Genomic DNA, 18,139 nt, shown 5'->3' with positions numbered 1-18,139 from the left:
TGCTGATATTTTAATTGTTCCAAGCTCTTAGAGAAGATATACAAGTGCCTGTTTTTCCAGTCTAACCAGTTGGGTGCCAATAAAAAATTATCAACCATTAGTGTAGTTTTACCACAAGCAGATGGCCCAACAATAAGACACCTAATATTATCAGGTAGCAAGTTGCCATTTCTCTTATTCTGTTGTTCAGGTTCTGGCAGCCTTTTTATAACATCCCAGGTGCTCATATTATTATTTTGTTTGCATCGATCCAGCTGTGTTCTGGAAGTCCCAGCCATTTGACAAGTAACTTGTTGCCTTTTCTGCGGATAATTTTTTCTATGAGATATGTGTCAGGCTGTTTAGTTTTGCTGAGCTCTTGTTCATAGAACCTGCCTTTGAGAATTTCTCCTCGGTGATCCTTTATTATATATGTGTTAAGGCTCCCGGGTTTAACCTGAACCACTGTAAATAATTCACTGCTCCAGTTTCTTGTAAAGCCTCTCTTGAATAAGTGCTTATATTTACTGATTCTTACTTGATCCCCCACCCTGTATCTGGCCTTTCTTGTTGTTGGCTGATATCTAGGATAATAAACAGTGCTGATCAATTTTTGCTCATCAGATGAAGTTACTTCAGAGGGTTTCATGTTGATTGTGGAATGGACCGAGTTGTTATATTTATGTAGAAGTTCTGGAAGAATATTAATCCATTTATAATTACCTTGAAGTGTAAATTGTTTATACATAAGATTTTTTAGGGTTCTGTTGAATCTCTCTACAATTGAGGCTTTGAGATCACTGTAACTCGAATAATGTTTTATTGCCTGGCTTTTAATAAATTGTTGAAACACTGAATTATAAAATTCTTTGCCATTATCTGTTTGCAAATAGCGCGGGGATCTTCCACTCTGATTGATGATTGTCCTGAGGGCTTCTGTAACACATTTTCCAGTCTTGGATTTGAGTGGCACAGCCCAGGCAAATTTTGAAAATGTGTCTATTACAGTGAGTAGATACTTGTAGCCCTTGTTGATTTTGTCTAAGTTTTTCAACTGCCCACTTGCCATTTCAATCAAATCGCTCTGCCATAAATCATCTATGCCCTTTGTGACTACTGGGAGTCTCTTAAAATTATGTCGGGCCTGTCTGTGTAATTCATCAACAATAATTTTTCTAGACATAATATGTAAACAAGAATATTGCAACTATGGGGTGTTCAGCAGCTGATACTGCAGGATTTTCTAAATATAATTTGTCCCCTATTTGTATTTTAAATTCCAAAGAGCCATCATCTTCAGTATAGGCTGTTTCTAATGTATTGGGATCTGTAAAATCCTCCAATTCTACACTGCTGATTTTCACTTTGTTATCAGTATTTGTTATTGATAAGGTGGGGTAGTGGTGTGCCTGTGGCTGAAGCCAATATTTGATCTTGATTGGTCTCAATGTGCCCCCAACAAAAAACTGGTAATAAAATTGTGCAGGGGACAGCATATATATTTTGCCACCTGGTGTAAATGGAGAATCATATTCTTTGTTGGGGATGCTGTACAATTCAAGAATTACTGAATGTTTTGGATTCTCGATTATGCCTGTTATTTCCTTTTCTGCTGTGAGCAATCTACTTGTTACAGATTCAAGGTGCTCATTGATAGTTCTAACAACATCATCATGGCCCGGCTTTATTTTTATGTCCACAGCAAGTCTCTTGTATTGTTGCACAATCTCTTGTAGCTGGGTGGCAAAAACAGACAGAGCATTTGCTTGATTGGATTCCATGGTTCCTAGCTGTTGCTTGATATTAGCTACAATTTGTTGCAAATTTTCAACAATTGCCAATTTTGAATTTTGAGCTGTAAGATCATGGACCTGTCTTCTGATATCCTCAAATAGGGCATGCAATTCATTAATATGTTGATTGGTTGGTAGAGTGGCCACTGTCTGAGTGAGATGTTTGATCTCTGCCTGGATATTCTTGATATCTTCTGATTTCAATATCCTATTCACTGCTCTCTTAATATTTTTAAGTTCCTGTGATGTAGGAAGATTTGACACTGTATTTTGCAAAGATTCAAGTGCCAATTTCACATTGTTTAATTCAGAAGCATCAGCCACATTTTGCATAGCATTTTGGAGCAGGGCTATATCTGCCTGAGAGGGTGTGGATTGTTGTAAAATTTCAAGTTTTGTTTGGATATCATCTATCAAGTGATGAAAATGAGACAGTTCAGATTCAGTGTTGAGGTTTTCAAGCTTTGTGATTTGTTGCTGGACACTGACAAGAGTATCTACAATCCCAGGCAATCTGGATTCTAGTACATTTGCCAAATCACTTTGCACTGCTGCTATTGTACCTTCAAGATGGGTTATGGAACTTTGAATTTTTCCAAAATCTTCATATGTTTCAAGTTGCAGCTTAATATTTGCTACACTCCGAGTTATTGCATTCAAAGCATCAGAAGATGGCAAATTGTTCATAAAATTTTCAAGTGTCTCAATTTTTTCTTTAACCTCGGCTATGGCATTGTTCAGAGGGTCCAGATTAGGTATTTGGAGTGACTGAATCTGTTCTTTTAGAGTGGAAATCACTAGATCAAAATCTTCTTGTGATTTTATGCTTTTGACAATTGTTTGGAGCTGTGCCTGGACATTATTTATTTGCTCTTCCAATTGCTGTTTCAATTGCTCAGAATTGGTGGCTTGGGTCTTAAATTTGGCTTGAAGAGCTGCAACAGCTTCTTCCAAACTTTGAAAATTATCCAATGTGGCCAGGTCAGTATATTTCTGAAGCAATAATTTAAGTTCAGAATCAATTTTAAGAAGAGAGTCCATGCATTGTGATTGTAAATTTGTAATTTCTAATTGAAGACTGGCATTGAGTGTGGTTTGTAAAGCTTGTAAATCACTTCTTAGACTCTGACATCAAGCATCAAAATCTCATCACTGTGATCTTCATGTCTTGTATGGCCAAAAATATCATTAGGCATTTTGTTTAGTAGTTATTTATTATTGAATACCTGATTCTTAATTCTATAAAAAAGGGTATAAGTTTGTCATAGGATCCAGGGACCTCAATATATAAGCAGTCACCAGCAGAAACAGTATAAACAGTGCCAGAAACCATGTTTGAGTGCTTAATTCTATAAATATTTCTCCCCATTGAAATCTTGACATCACCCTCAGGGGTTGTAATAAATTGTAATTGCCCACCTACAGGTAATTGGTAATGATTTAAATTATTGTTAAATATGTACAATATTTTGCCTGTTTCATCATCAATATCTGTAAATATGCTGTTCAGATGAATAATTAACAAAGCACTCAGTTTAGACAGTATATCAGGAGAGGCTTGTGGTGTTGGCAGGTCCATAATAGCCTGTTTTTTGAACCCAAATAAGTTCATAGGCATGTTTATTTATTTCAAATCATGCTCTGTGATTGGGCATTGATTCCCATTTTTCAAATCACAATGACCCCATGGTAAAGTATGTATGCCACATGATAAAATGCATCTCTTATCATCATGTGGGTCCAGAGCCACTTTTCTTACAACATTGCTAGTCAATAAGTGATCCACACTCTGAATTCTGGATTCTGATGTTTTGATTAAATTCTGGGATTTGAGACAATTTTTATAATCTTCAAATTGGAGCTCTTTTTCAACAGTTACTCTGCCAATGCCCTTGGCTTTTTTGACAACAGCATCACATGTTTTAAAACTGTACATCTTGGCACTTAACCCAGCAAATTCCACAATAACATCACCAAGTGTCTCATCTTTTAACTTGCCAGGCACTTTTTTGTTGTGGTGTTGTTGAATCTCTTTATGTTCACTGGTATCAAAATATTGAAACAATTCAGGCTGGGTCATATCTTGATAAACATTTTCTGTTTTAATATCAAGAACAAAACTATCCGTGTCCATGTACATCAATTTTATATTATCACCATAAAAAGGTTTCAACACATCATAATACAATGTTAACATATGCAATTTGGCCAAATCCAATATTGCAGCCCCTACATAAATAGGTTTATCAAACTTAATTTTTGTTTTTTTCATGTTGAAAAGTGCCATATTCTCATCATAAATTCTTCTGTAATTGAAATTAGGCTTTGCAACCAATTTTTTGCTCAGGCTGGGGTCAGTAATTATTTTAACATCGGTATGTTTTCTGACATTTTCAATTGTTTTGCCATATACAGAATTGACCATCAATTTAAACAAAGACTTATCAAATTGGCTCTTTGCAGATGTTCGAAGCTCCGTGTTTGTATTAATATATGGTTTCAACCATTCTGAGTGCCTGAACCTCAAAACTTTTCCAACTTTGGTTACTTGGACACCATGTTTCATCAGGAACTGGAGGTTCTTGTAATATATGACATATCCCTGTTTTGACTCCAGTGTCATCATGAGCTTCTTCTGTTTAGAGCCAGGTGAGCACTGAACCTCAGGAATTGGGGGCAGATCAGAAAATTTGTTGTGGAAATTTTTTGGAATTATCAGATCAACCTCTAAGAAGAGTCCATGTTCACGGTCATCAAAGTTCTGAAGATCTTCAATATTGAAATCTTCAACCCATTCAAGCCCTGCATATGGCAGTTTTTGCATCATAGCGTGACCATAGAGGCTGTTGGCATCTACATACACTATATAATTTGATGGCAGTGCTGGATCATAATCACGCATATATTTGTTATTTGCTCTGACATATCTCTGAGAACATTGCACCACCCCTCCTCTTATACCTTGCTCCATAAACAAGTACATATCTTGATCTGGGATCAGATCCAATTGCTTTTTGGTGTTTAAAAACATTGCAGCCCATGCTAGGCCCGGGGCACTGTAAAAATATATTGGGTCCAGTCCATAATTTTGCATACAAGATTTTCTGAATGCCTGCATTATATCTGCTGAGAGGGTCACATCAAGTTTCAAATATGCCATGTGATAATCACCAAATGTCCGGCATTTTAAATTGTTCCACACCAATTGGGCATGGTGATAATCTTCATCTGTGATTCCAGAACCTCTGATTTTGCTGTAAAACTCATGTTGTGGTGGCAGGGAGCACTCATCAAATTTAGAAAAATGTGTAACATAATCATATGGATATACACCCTTCCGCCTAATTAATTTCAGGTCCTGATTTGGAAACAATGCACGTGTGATTTTGAATTGATCATCAGATAATTGAGAGGCCAGTGTATCCAGGCTAGCAGGTAAAAATCTGTAAGAATCAAGAAATCTTATGTGAATAGGAACACCATTAACTTTAATTGTTTTGCTAATAGATATATATTTCTCATCATTTTCAGCTAAAATATTTAAATTCTGCTTCTCAAACCCCTCGTACCTGATCAGATGATGAAAATCATAATTGGATGCTCCATGACAAAATATGGGGACAAATCTTGGTCTCTTGATCTTAATATTACAGCTATTACACAGGGCCATTTTGAATTTACCATCTGTATGAGAATGGTGTTTCACCTTGATATTTGTATCTGAAAATTCAGAATCACATACCGGGCATTTTTCTGCATTGTTGAAATCTTCAATCTGTTTCTCTGTTAAAGGCAACATGGGTTTTGATTTTAATAAAATATTAGATGCTATGTCACGGCACTCATTTTCTATTCTATGTGCAAATATTTTGATGGCATCTGGCCCCATGTATGAATATTCTTTAGTAACAACACCATCCTGTACAACCACATAACAAAAGCTGGAAGGTTCATGTAGCTGGTATGGTGTAATTGAAGATTCTTCAGGATCTGGATTGCAGGATGCAAGAGATTTGAGATTTGATTCAAAATCACAGAGAATATATGCTGGGTGTTCCAACAAGGCTTCAAACTTTTTGAATTTGCAATTTTCACTTGGATTGGGCATCACCATATGAACAGGTTTATGATTTTTACAGTATTTCAGATGCTCAATTAACTTGTTTTTGGCAATTTCGGCATTTTTTTCAGGAACCCTCTTCACCATTTTTTGACCATCAAATACAGTTAAACATCTTCTACACAACTTAAATATTCTATTAGATTTGTCTAGTTGTGTTCTCACTAAAGCTTCAAGATTATGTATCAGAGTGTAATGATATTTGCCATCCTCTTCAATTAAGAGCAAATCAATTGAAATAGCAGATTCATCATCAATTGTACTGATTCTGAGAGGTTCTATTGAGCAATTGCCAGTGGAGCAAATAAATACATTAATAGATAATTGTTTGCCATTGATATGCCTGGCCCTTTTTTCAAATTTATCAATATTCTGTACAGACATTGGATATTCCAAACCATCCATTGCATCGTCAAAATCATGTTCATGTTGTTTGTAATAATTTATTCTCTCAGGATGCCTTGAAACTGGAAACAAAGCAGCTAATATACACCACAAAAAGCATTTCTGGTCGGTATTTTTTATATTAACCACGGCTCTTCTGTTTTTAATATTATCAGGTAATGGCAAATATGTAGATCCTTGTAATGGAGTGAATTCAGAAATATTAACATAGAGCCTGTGTGAAGAGCCGCATAGGCTCCATCCAGACTCTTTTGCCGCAAATTCAGAGTGTTTAATATTTAATTGATCTATCAACCTGCTTATTATTGTGTCTGAATTTGCATTTGAATATACAGGTACAGTTGCTGTTATATGGGGCTGTGTAAATTTAGTGCCATTTGGTTTCTTATATTGTGCAAACAATTTGAGGGACAGCTTATAAGAGCCATTTTGTGCATTTAGAATTGCCTGCAGATCAGAATTTACACTGTTCAAAAAATTCTCAATACCACATCTTGGCTCTGATACAAACCGGTGATCTCTTAATTGGCCATTAAAACTGCTATGGATGGGTTCATAGCGTGGCTGCTTTGCAGGTCCAGCATTAACAGGTGCTTCATGCTTCCTTTTCAGACCAGATGTAGATGGTTGTGAGGGCAATGTTGATGACTGTGCAGAGCAAGTATCTTTATGTGTATATTTGAAGTATTGCATGTTATATTTTCTATTGCATTTGGGGCAAATTTTTGTGGGAGTTCTGTATTTGTCTGGGTTACAAATCTTTTGGTGTCTAGCCCAATTAGAGCTAAATATATTTTTATTGCATTGGTCACAATATTTTTGACTTGGCATTTTTGTTGTTGTTTATTATATACAATTTCCTGGGCTTCAATTCAAAACTTTATACTGGATAAAAATATCAGTTGGGTTCAGCACTGTGCTGTGTGTGTGTGTGTATGTATGTATGTGTGTGTGTGTGTTAATATTTTTGGCTTTGGTATTTATATAAAATTTCCTGGGTTTTAAATCTAATCTCTATGCTTAATCAGTTGGGTTCAGTACAGACAAAAAAACTGCATAGCTCTATGTCAATTAGTTCTTGAGATTTGTATTTAGGAACCACTTTGGGCTGTGTGGGGGTGGGGGTGGGTAGGTGTGGGTAGGGGTGCATCTTGGCTTAGTTTTAAGTGCTGTGTTCAAAATAAAAATATAATGGCTGGTAGCTGTATCCAAGCCCTATTATAATTTTTGTTTCTCTATTCTGTTACTAATTTTGATCCTAGGATAATTATATTTATGGGGGTGACTCTGCATGGCTGGAGTATTTTCTCCTGTGCGTACCTCCCGTTTCTCTGCTGGGTGTACATGCAATCAGCACTGCACGCCATGCCCTGGCGCTCGCAGGAACTAATCCATCAAGGCAATTGCTGAAGGCAATAGAACAAATCAATATATTGATTCCCAGGCCGGTTGAGAACTGGGTCTTGAGAAGAAAGCAGCGGCCTTCAGAGGCACTGACCTAGCACAAATACCTGCACAAACATGCATGTCCCAGAAGGCACTGACCTAATGCCATGTGTATTGATTTTATATAACAACTTGGACAGATATAAGCCTGACTCTAAATATGAATAGATTACAACAAACAAGCTGGAAAAAATGTGAAAAAAAATGCAAAATATCCCAGTTTCAATTCGATCCATTTATCTGAATCGAAGAAACCAACAATTCACATATCCCCATATCATTGTATGCTTGCCCTATTAGCACCTCTTTTGCTGTTGTGATCAATTAATTTTCACTAATTGGCAATTTTCTTGAAGAGGCCTAATAGAACAAGATACGGCGGTATGAGAAATATGTGAATTAAAGATATTTTAGCAATATACGACGTCTTAAGAAAGGCATATTCGGCTCCAAAGTACTTTGTCTAATGCTTACTACCATTCCCTATTACTGGCAAAAAGAGTTAAAAATATTGACATATTGACTTGTTCCCAAGTGTTCACCGAGTTCAGACATTTGCACATAGATGGCCCTGTTGTTGTTGCTTATCAAATATATATATATTTTTGGAATATCTCTAAAACAAGCAAATTTTGTTTACTGTTTTCTACAATTGGCAATACTGACATGTACTACACACCAGATGAATTCAAGGCACAGAGACCCATGTTTGTAATTAACACTTCAAAAAGGAAACAGGTTGTGGTGAATGACAGAACAAACATTAAAATTATCTGTGAATTCCATGAGGCTTTACCTGATGACACCATATGTAGTGTTATTCTTATAGGAGAAAAATCATATGTTTATGATGTAAGAAATGAGAGAGTCACGGAGCAATTCTAGAAGAATTACATTGTTTAATATTAGATATACAAATTGAGCCTGGTATCCAATTGAACTTAAACCTGAAATAAATATGTATGGGTAGGTATGGGTTTAGCATAATTTCAGGTATGGCCAAAAAAATATCAATTTTTGACAAGTTTATGGACAACAATCTCACAGAAGTGCCTTTTGTAAGTATGAGGAAAACAATCTAAGGGGGCTCTTCCTTTCCGAAAAATTCCTGAGGGCATTTTTACAAAAATCTTGGATTAGAGGGGGTTCCACACTTGAGCAAAAAGCTCATATGCCCATGTTGAGCTAGTTTTAAGTATAAACAAATCTGCTGGAGGGGGGCTCTTCCTTTCTACACTTGTAAGTGGTCCTTGCTATAGCATAAAACCCACTACTGCTATAGGCTCTTAGCGTCTGTCACGAGAAAAGCAATGAACTGCTAAAATCGGAGCTCATTGAAAGTAAAGAGTTGCTCAAAGCGGAACTTATAGTATGCAATGTTGAAACTAGTGAGGCAAAATTGACCTCGAAGATTGTGTTGAGAAAACATGCTTGAGGCTGAAAGAGAAGCTGAAATCTGATTTACATGTCTTTCAATGAGATACCAACGGGAATATTTTGGAATTGCTTGCGTGTAATGAAGATATTAAATTAAACGTTTCTGAATGTAGATTCGACTGAATGAATAGGGCAAAGGGAATAGAACGAAAGTATGATTTGCTGTCAACGATGCTCGATGCGGAAAGAGAGAATCTCTATAAAGGATGGATATAAATTGCGCGAATCAGATAGGTGAATTGGATGTTGTAGTTGCTGGTATAGAAAAGGGTGTAGTAAAGAAAGGAGGTATGATTTAGCTCATAATTAGCTCATAGTTTTAGAATTCATGACACCTAATTGTGCAATTTGTGTAATAGAGTATGAGGGAATATTCAGGCAAACATAACAAGAAAGTAAATATAATTGTACAGTAGGGAAGTGGAGTGAACAGTATTATTACAACAGTTTCTTCAAAAGTTCATTCTTAAAGATCTAACAAGTCACGTGTAAATATGTGATCAATGCACAATGGTCAAGGGTGTATGTTGTTAATATCCCTGATATGGGTAGTTGTGGACCACCTATTCTATAAATAGATAACATAAGGAAAACAGGATATTGAAAGTATCAAACATCTATTTATAACGTTTTTAAATGTGGTGGCTTCTTGAGGAATGCTAATGCTCTCTCTAAGGTGCTCAGGAAGTAGATTCCTTGACTTCGTAAGAGAGTGAAGTAAGGTATTACAAGCTGTGGATAAGAATAGGAAGTGGGCGAGATTTTTCTGTGGGCTAGATAATACGATGCGATCGAGTCTCTTGCCGTTTAGTGAGTAGAAAAATATTAAACATAGACATACATGATGAGTATGTCAAACTGGTATTGGAAGTTCATTGAAGAAAAATGGGGTTCCTAAAGGAATTCTTCCTGTGAATTCTTCAGATGTTGGGGAGTAGATAATTTCTCTACGTCAGTTGGAGAAGTCAAGTTTTGCGGGCGGGGGATGATTAAGCCAAGTAGGAGAAATTTTGCCTCGGGTTAGCACGCATGGTTGCGATCTATTACCATGCTATGCTGAGAACCATTTCAGAGAGCAATATTTTTCAGTTTGATATGCACGGGATATTTTCATACTTGATTGGGATATTTAAATAAGAGTATGTGATGATATATGTTTGTAAATATGGTTTGACAATATCGTAACGAAAGGTATCTCTTCATATTTGTGAATACCGGAACCATTTGTAATAATGAATTGTGTGATTTGAGGTGATGCAAAATGAACTGAAATGTCATGTATGGTTCGGACATGCAATATTATTTCAGATTTTAATGTTGACTTGAGTGCAGGGTACTCAATTATGACATTTTGTCATATGCGCATGTTAATGTTTAAGGAGTTTACATTTTTCTCCATAGATATTGTAAGAGACAGAATTGTTATGGAGCTGGGGTTTTCTTAATTAATCGGTTTGGAGACCAGCGCGCCTGTGGTTTTCCGACGTAATATCACCTGTAAGATGCATTATGTATTAGTGATTGGAATAGTCGTCCAGGCAATCGAACGATGGTACTTTTGGGGTTGGTGGTCGGGAGGTTCCAAATATAGATTGGAGTGTTCACAAGCAAATATTCTCTGGCTTCAAATTCGTGAAGTAGTGCGTGGGTTGCCGATGTAGAAATTTGACGAATAACAAAAGTTCAAACTAAATATAGTTAGAGATTTATCGATCCTGTTCTTCGATAAGAGATGGGACTAAAATGTTTGTAATTTTCTTTTTCCTTTTTCTAATTCTGCACATCTGTGAACCTACAAATTGCGTTTCGTGCGTTACCTTACGGGAGGTACATAATTAATGTTTGGTGTTAGCAATTTTACGAGTTTTGCAATTTGAAAATCATGAGTATGGAGCTGGGGTATTGTAACTTGTGGAAATGAAATGTGGCATCTGAAATTCAGTGTTTCTTGAATAGAAAGAAGAGCTACAGGCTCTTAGCGTATGTCACGAGAAAAGCAATCAACTGCTGAAATCGGAGCTCCTTGAAAGTAAAGAGTTGCTCAAAGCGGACTTATAGTATGCAAAGTTGAAACTAGTGAGGCAAAAAATGACCTCGAAGATTGTTGAGAAAACATGCTTGAGGCTGAAAGAGGAGCTGAAATCTGATTTACATGTCTCTCAATGAGATACCAACGGGAACATTTTGGAAGTGCGTGCGTGTAATGAAGATATTAAATTGATCGTTTCGCAATGTAGATTCGAGTGAATGAATACTTGACTTATTTCCTGTTACTCCGCTACGGAGCATAGGGCCTCAACGAAGCATCGCCAACGGACTCTGTTTCCAGCCATCTTCCTTATCTCGTTCCAGGTCTTTCCTGCTTCACATATTTCTTGCTCTATTGTCCTTCTCCAACTCATTCTTGGCCTTCCTCTCCTACGTTGCCCTTGTGGATTCCAGCTCAATGCTTGTCTCTCTATTGCCGATGGATCTTTCCTCAATGTGTGGCCAATCCACTTCCATTTTCTTCTTTTGATCTGTATTGCCACCGGTTCCTCTTGCGTACGTTTCCATAGATCTTCATTTGAGATAATATCTGGCCAATATATTCCCAGAAGTTTCCTTAGGCATCTGTTTATGAATGTCTGTAGGTCTTTAGTAATTTTCTTTGTTACTTTCCAAGTTTCACATCCATAAAGGAGAACCGACTTCACATTAGTTCTAAAAATTCGCAGCTTAGTTCTTATTGAAATTTCTCTGGCTTTCCAAACTTTATATAGCTGAATAAATGCCACATTTGCTTTCCTAATTCTTGATCTAACATCATCTTCTGTTCCCCCTGTATTTGTCACCAAACTCCCCAGATATGTAAACTCCTTTACCTCTTCAATATTTTCCTCATTCAAGTGGAAATTTTCCATATTTTTTACATTTGTTCTTAATGATTTCGTCTTTGTACTATTTATCTTTAAACCAACTCTTTTCCCTTCCTTATCCAAATTTCCTAATTTCTTTTCCATATTACGGTATGTGTGAGACAGCAGACAAACATCATCTGCAAAACACAAGTCTTCTAGCTGTTGGGTGAGACTCCAATTTATACCTCTCCTTTTTCCTTCCGTTACCCTATTCATTACTTTATCAATTACCATCAGAAATATTGTTGGTGACAAAATACATCCTTGCCTTACTCCTGAAATAACTGGTATTGGATCCGTAAGTAGTCCCTCATGCACAACTTGACATGTGGAACCATCATAGGAGTTTTTAATAAGATCAATCATGTGTGCTGGAATGCCATATTCTTTTACAATTGTCCACATTTTCATTCTATTTACAGAATCAAATGCTTTTTGGAAATCCACAAATATAAGGTACATATTAGAGAAGTATTCCATACTCTGTTCTATAATAATACGCAGTGTATTTATCTGATCTATACAGGAACGGTTGCTTCGAAAGCCTGCTTGTTCTCTCCGGATCTTTTTCTCAACACATCCTTTAATTCGGTTTAAAATAATTCTACTTAGAACTTTACTAGGAACTGAAAGTAGTGTTATGCCTCTCCAGTTATTGCAGTTAGTGATATCTCCCTTCTTAGGTATTTTTACTAGTAAACCTCTTTTCCAATCTTCTGGTATTGATTTTGTTTTCCATATTTTTGCAAAAAGTGGTTGTAATATTTCTATTGTCATCTCCATGTCTTCCTTAAGAATTTCTGGTGGAATGTTATCAATTCCAGGTGCTTTACCACTCTTTTGTTCTCTCAGTGCTTTTTTAATTTCTTCTTTTGTTGGTTCTTTAGTAGTTATTTCATCTTCTATCTCATATTCTGGCATTTCTTCCGGTATTTCAAGCAAATCTTCTGTCCCTTCTATGGTTTGGTTTAATACTTCTGAAAAATGTTCTTTCCATCTATTGAGCTGATTTTCCTTATTCGTAAGGAGTACTCCATCTCTATTTCTCACTGGGCGATTCCGTATGGTTTTCTTTTGAGACAAGATCTTTGTAATTTGGTATACTTCCTTCATATTTCCCTCATTTACTGCTTTTTCTGCCTTCCCGGCTAGCTCACTGGTCCATTTTCTACGGTCAGCTCGCGCACTATATTTCACTTCATGATCTTTTTTCCTATATTCTTCTTGTAATTCTGCTTTCTTTTTCCTAGTTTTACACATATTAATCTTCTGCTTAATGTGTTTCCTTTCTTCTATTTTCCTCCAAGTTTCCTCTAACATCCAGTTCTTTTTCTTAGGGTTTCTATATCCCAAAACTTCTTTTGATACTGTTGTAAATGTATTTTTCACCTTTTCCCAGTGTTGTTCCACCTCATCACCATCCAGCTCCCCTAGTTCTTGATATTTGTTTTGAAGTTGCAACTTGAAGTCCTGTTTTACACTATTATTCTGTAGTTTTCCAATGTCAAACTTTGTGCTTTGTTTATTAAATTTCTCCTTTGCGGCCATAATTTTTACCCTAAAACTGGCTACCATAAGATGATGATCACTGCTGACATCTGCTCCACGTTTACTTCTCACATCTAATAAAGATGTTCTCCATTTCCTACTTATAGCTATATGATCAATCTGATTTTGAGTTCTATGATCTGGGGATACCCAAGAGATCTTATGTATATTTTTATGTGCAAATAGTGTACCTCCAATAGTCATTTCATTTGAGGCACACCAATCTACAAACATTTCCCCATTTTCATTTCTATCACCTAGACCATGCTTGCCAATCACTTGCTCCAGTCCAACATTTTCTGAGCCAATTTTAGCATTTAAATCGCCCATTACAATAATAACATCTTTCTTCTTAACCTTATTTATAGTGTCTTGTAATTCTTTGTAGAACTCTTGTTTTTCTTCTATTTCTGCTTGGTTTGTAGGTGCATAGCATTGTATGATGCTCACATTTCTAACCTTTGCCTGTAATCTGACCATAATTATTCGTTCAGATACAGGCTTCCAGTCCAATATACTTCGAGCAGTCTGAAATCGGAGCTCCTTGAAAGTAAAGAGTTGCTCAAAGCGGACTTATAGTATGCAAAGTTGAAACTAGTGAGGCAAAAAATGACCTCGAAGATTGTTGAGAAAACATGCTTGAGGCTGAAAGAGGAGCTGAAATCTGATTTACATGTCTCTCAATGAGATACCAACGGGAACATTTTGGAAGTGCGTGCGTGTAATGAAGATATTAAATTGATCGTTTCGCAATGTAGATTCGAGTGAATGAATAGGGGGGAAGGAATAGAACGAAAGTATGATTTGCTGTCAACGATGCAAGATTCGGAAAGAGAGAATCTTTATAAAGGAGTGATATAAATTGTGCGAATCACATTGGTGAATTGGAGGTTCAAGCTGCTGGTATAGAAAAGGATCTAGTGAAGAGAGGAGGTGTGATTTAGCTCATAATCTTGAGAGTTTTAGAATTCGTGACACCTAACTGTGCAATTTGTGTAATAGAGTATGAGGGAATATTCAGGCAAACATAACAAGACAGTAAATATAATTGTACAGTAGGGAAGTGGAGTGAAGAATATTATTACAACAGTTTCTTCAAAAGTTCATTCTTAAAGATCTAACAAATCAACCAGCCAACTCTTAGCCTTCTTAAACCCGAAGGTTCATGGCTGTAGCAACACAGGCCTTCCATCTTTCCCTATCTTCAGCAAATTCTATATACTCTTTTTTATACCTACCAATTTCCTTTAGGTCCATCTCAACGTTGTCCCTCCATCTTCGTCTTGGCCTCCCTACACGTCTCTTACCATCAGGTTTCCCAACAAGAATCCTGTAAACTCCTCTTTCCTCTCCCATTCGTGCCACATGGCCTGCCCACCTAAGTGGTCTTGATTTAATTATTGTAGTAATATCTGGGCATGAATACAAATTATGTAGTTCTAAATTTTGTAACATTCTCCACTCACCTGTCTCCTCATCCCTTTTAGGTAAAAATATTTTCCTAAGGATCTTATTTTCAAATACTCTCAATTTATGTTCCTCTTTCAATGTAAGGGACCAAGTTTCGCATCCATATATTACTACAGGCAAAATAACCGTTTTGTATATTTTAACTTTTAGTTTCTTAGATATTAAACGAGAAGAGAAAAGTTTATGAAGAGAGAAGTAACATGCATTTCCTGAATTAAGCCTACTTTTTATTTCCCCTTTAATTTAATTTTCATTTGTTAATATTACTCCTTAAGTATTTGAATTTGGAAACTGGTTCAAACAAGTTGTTATCAATAATTAGATTTTGATTATTACCTAACACTTGGTTTCGGTCTGTAAGCATATATTTAGTTTTCTCTTTGTTAACTTCCAAACCTATGTCTTGAGCAGTTTTGAAAAATATTTTTGCATTATTCTTAATTGTATTTACATCATCCCCCAGTAAGTATACATCATCTGCATATGCTAACAACTGAGTCACACCATTTAATTTTAGTTCTTCTTTAGTTTCTTTTACCTTCCTAACAGCATATTCTAAGGCAAAATTAAAGAGCAATGGAGATAATGCATCTCCTTGTTTTAAACCATCATGAAATGTAAATTTGTCAGACATATTGATACCCACACGAATTTTACTTTCTGTTTCACTGGTGCATATTTTTATCATACTAACAAGCTTCTTAGGTATTCCAAACTCTACTAATATATTATATAATTTATCTCTTTTGACAGAATCATATGCTTTTTTGAAATCCATGAATAGCTGATGGACATTTTGATTATATTCCCACTTTTTTTCAATTGTCTGTCTAATGTGAAAAATTTGGTCTGTAGTTAATCTGTTACGTTTAAATCCACATGGATAATCAGCTATAATTTCATTAGCATATGGGGTTAGTCTTGTTAAAATAATGTTAGATAATATTTTACATGTTGTTGAGAGTAGAGAAATTCCAAGGTAATTATTGCAGTTCATTTTATCACCTTTTTTAAACACAGGAACAATTATGGATTCTTTCCACTGTTGAGGGATTTCTTCTTTATTCCATATTAAACAAATTAATTTATGAATTTGACACATTAATGAATTTCCACCATATTTAATTAACTCAGCTGGTATTAAATCAATGCCAGGTGCTTTATTATTCTTTAGCCTTTTAATAGCATCTTGAACTTCAGTCAAGTTAGGTTCTGGAACTAAAGGTTCTGCTGTGTGTACTTCATTCACTTCTGATTTATCTCCTACATGGACATTTAAAAGGTCATTAAAGTAGTTCTTCCATCTATTTAGAATATCGCTTGGGTCAGCTAGAAAATCACCGTCTTTATCTTTTATCAAGTTTACTTTAGGTTGCCACCCCTTTCTAAACTCATTTACACCTTTATATAAATCTCTGATATTTTTATTTTTGCTGTTTGTTTCAATTTCGTTAAGTTTGCTTTTCAAGTAATCTCTTTTTTTACTTCTCAACGTGTGGTTAACTTCTCGTTTTATTCTATTATAATTGTTTAGATTTGTATCATCAGAGTTATATAACCACCTAAATATAGCCTGATTTCTTATTTCTATTAGATTATGACATTCATTATCAAACCATGGCTTACTTTTTCTCAGTTTATGGTATCCTATACTTTCTTTAGCTGCTGATTCTATTGCATTACGTATGTGCTCCCAATTCTTATTTACGTCTGTTTCATTTATATTTTCATCATCATTTAAATCCTGCAAAACCTCAAATCTATTTGACAGTTTAATTTGGTAATCTTTCTTAATTCTTTCATCAGTAAATTTTCCTGTATCAAATTTTATAACATTTAGATTTTGTTGCTTATGATTTATCACTGAGATTCTTTCTCTTAATTTAGCAATTACTAAATAATGGTCACTGGCACAGTCAGCACCTCTATGTGTACGAACGTCAATTATACTAGCATGCCTTCTCTTATCAATGAGAATATGATCTATCTGATTATGAGTTTTACCATCTGGAGAAGACCAGGTATATTTATGGATATCTTTATGTTTAAAAGTGGTACTTTCACAATTAAATTCTTTGAGGTTGCAAAAGTAATCAATCTTATACCATTATCATTACTTAATTCATGAAGACTTTCTTTACCAATCGTGGGTTTAAATGTCTCTTCTTTGCCAATCTGTGCATTACAGTCGCCTAACAGAATTTTCATATCATACTGAGAAAATTTATCAAAGACCTGTTCTAACTCTGTATAAAAATCATCTTTAGTATTATCATCTTTATCTTCCGTTGGTGCATGTATGTTTATTAAAATAATTTTACACCACCTACCCTGTAAAACTGCATATGATATCCTATCATTAATAAATTCTACTGTTTTAAGAACAGAGATAATTCTATTATTTATAAAAAAGCCTGTTCCAAAATTATGATTTTCAGTACCACCAAAGAAAAAAGTATAATTTTTAGTTTTACAATTCCCTTCTCCTGGTCACCTAACTTCCTGGACAGCTACTACATCTAATTTATACTTAACTATCTCATTAACTGTACACTGAAATGCCCCAGGCCGGTAAAGGCTCAGATCATTCCAGGTGCCTAATTTAATATCCTTATTCCTAATGTAGATCTTATCCTTAGTCCAGGGACCTCCGAAAGTAGTCCCCACCCGGAGATCCGAAAGGGGGACTACTTTACCTCCGGAATATTTTACCTTGGGAACATCCATGGCCTTATATTGCTGATTCTTGACATGGCTTTTTACAGTGCAGAGTTGTCAGCTCTACGCCTAACCCCCAATATGAATGGAGGAACTACTACACAAGACAAACACAAACACAGTAGACAGTACAATTACTACACAAGACGAACACAAGCACATTAGACAGCACAACTACTACCCAAGACACACACAAACACATCACAACTATAACACAATATAAACACAAACACACCACAACTACTACACAATATAAACACAAACAAACTACACACCACAACTACTACACAAGACAAACACAAACAAATTAGACAACACAACTA

General features: G+C 35.6%; 1 protein-coding gene across 1 annotated transcript in view; it reads right to left on the bottom strand.

Moving 5' to 3' along the window:
- Positions 1-14,108, bottom strand: part of LOC146004142 (uncharacterized) — a 93,921-nt gene extending 79,813 nt beyond the window's left edge. Inside the window, exon 1 of the mRNA XM_083142807.1 lies at positions 12,213-14,108. Within this exon, the coding sequence (XP_082998933.1) occupies positions 12,213-14,108 (1,896 nt within the window). The remainder of the gene's footprint in view (positions 1-12,212) is intronic.
- Between the last annotated feature and the right edge of the window lie 4,031 nt (positions 14,109-18,139).

This window comes from Lepisma saccharinum, chromosome 21 (assembly GCF_977018435.1).
Source record: "Lepisma saccharinum chromosome 21, izLepSacc3.1, whole genome shotgun sequence".
NCBI lineage: Eukaryota > Metazoa > Arthropoda > Insecta > Zygentoma > Lepismatidae > Lepisma > Lepisma saccharinum.
Note: the sequence above shows the minus strand (reverse complement) of the source record. Positions and strands in the feature narration are given on the sequence as shown.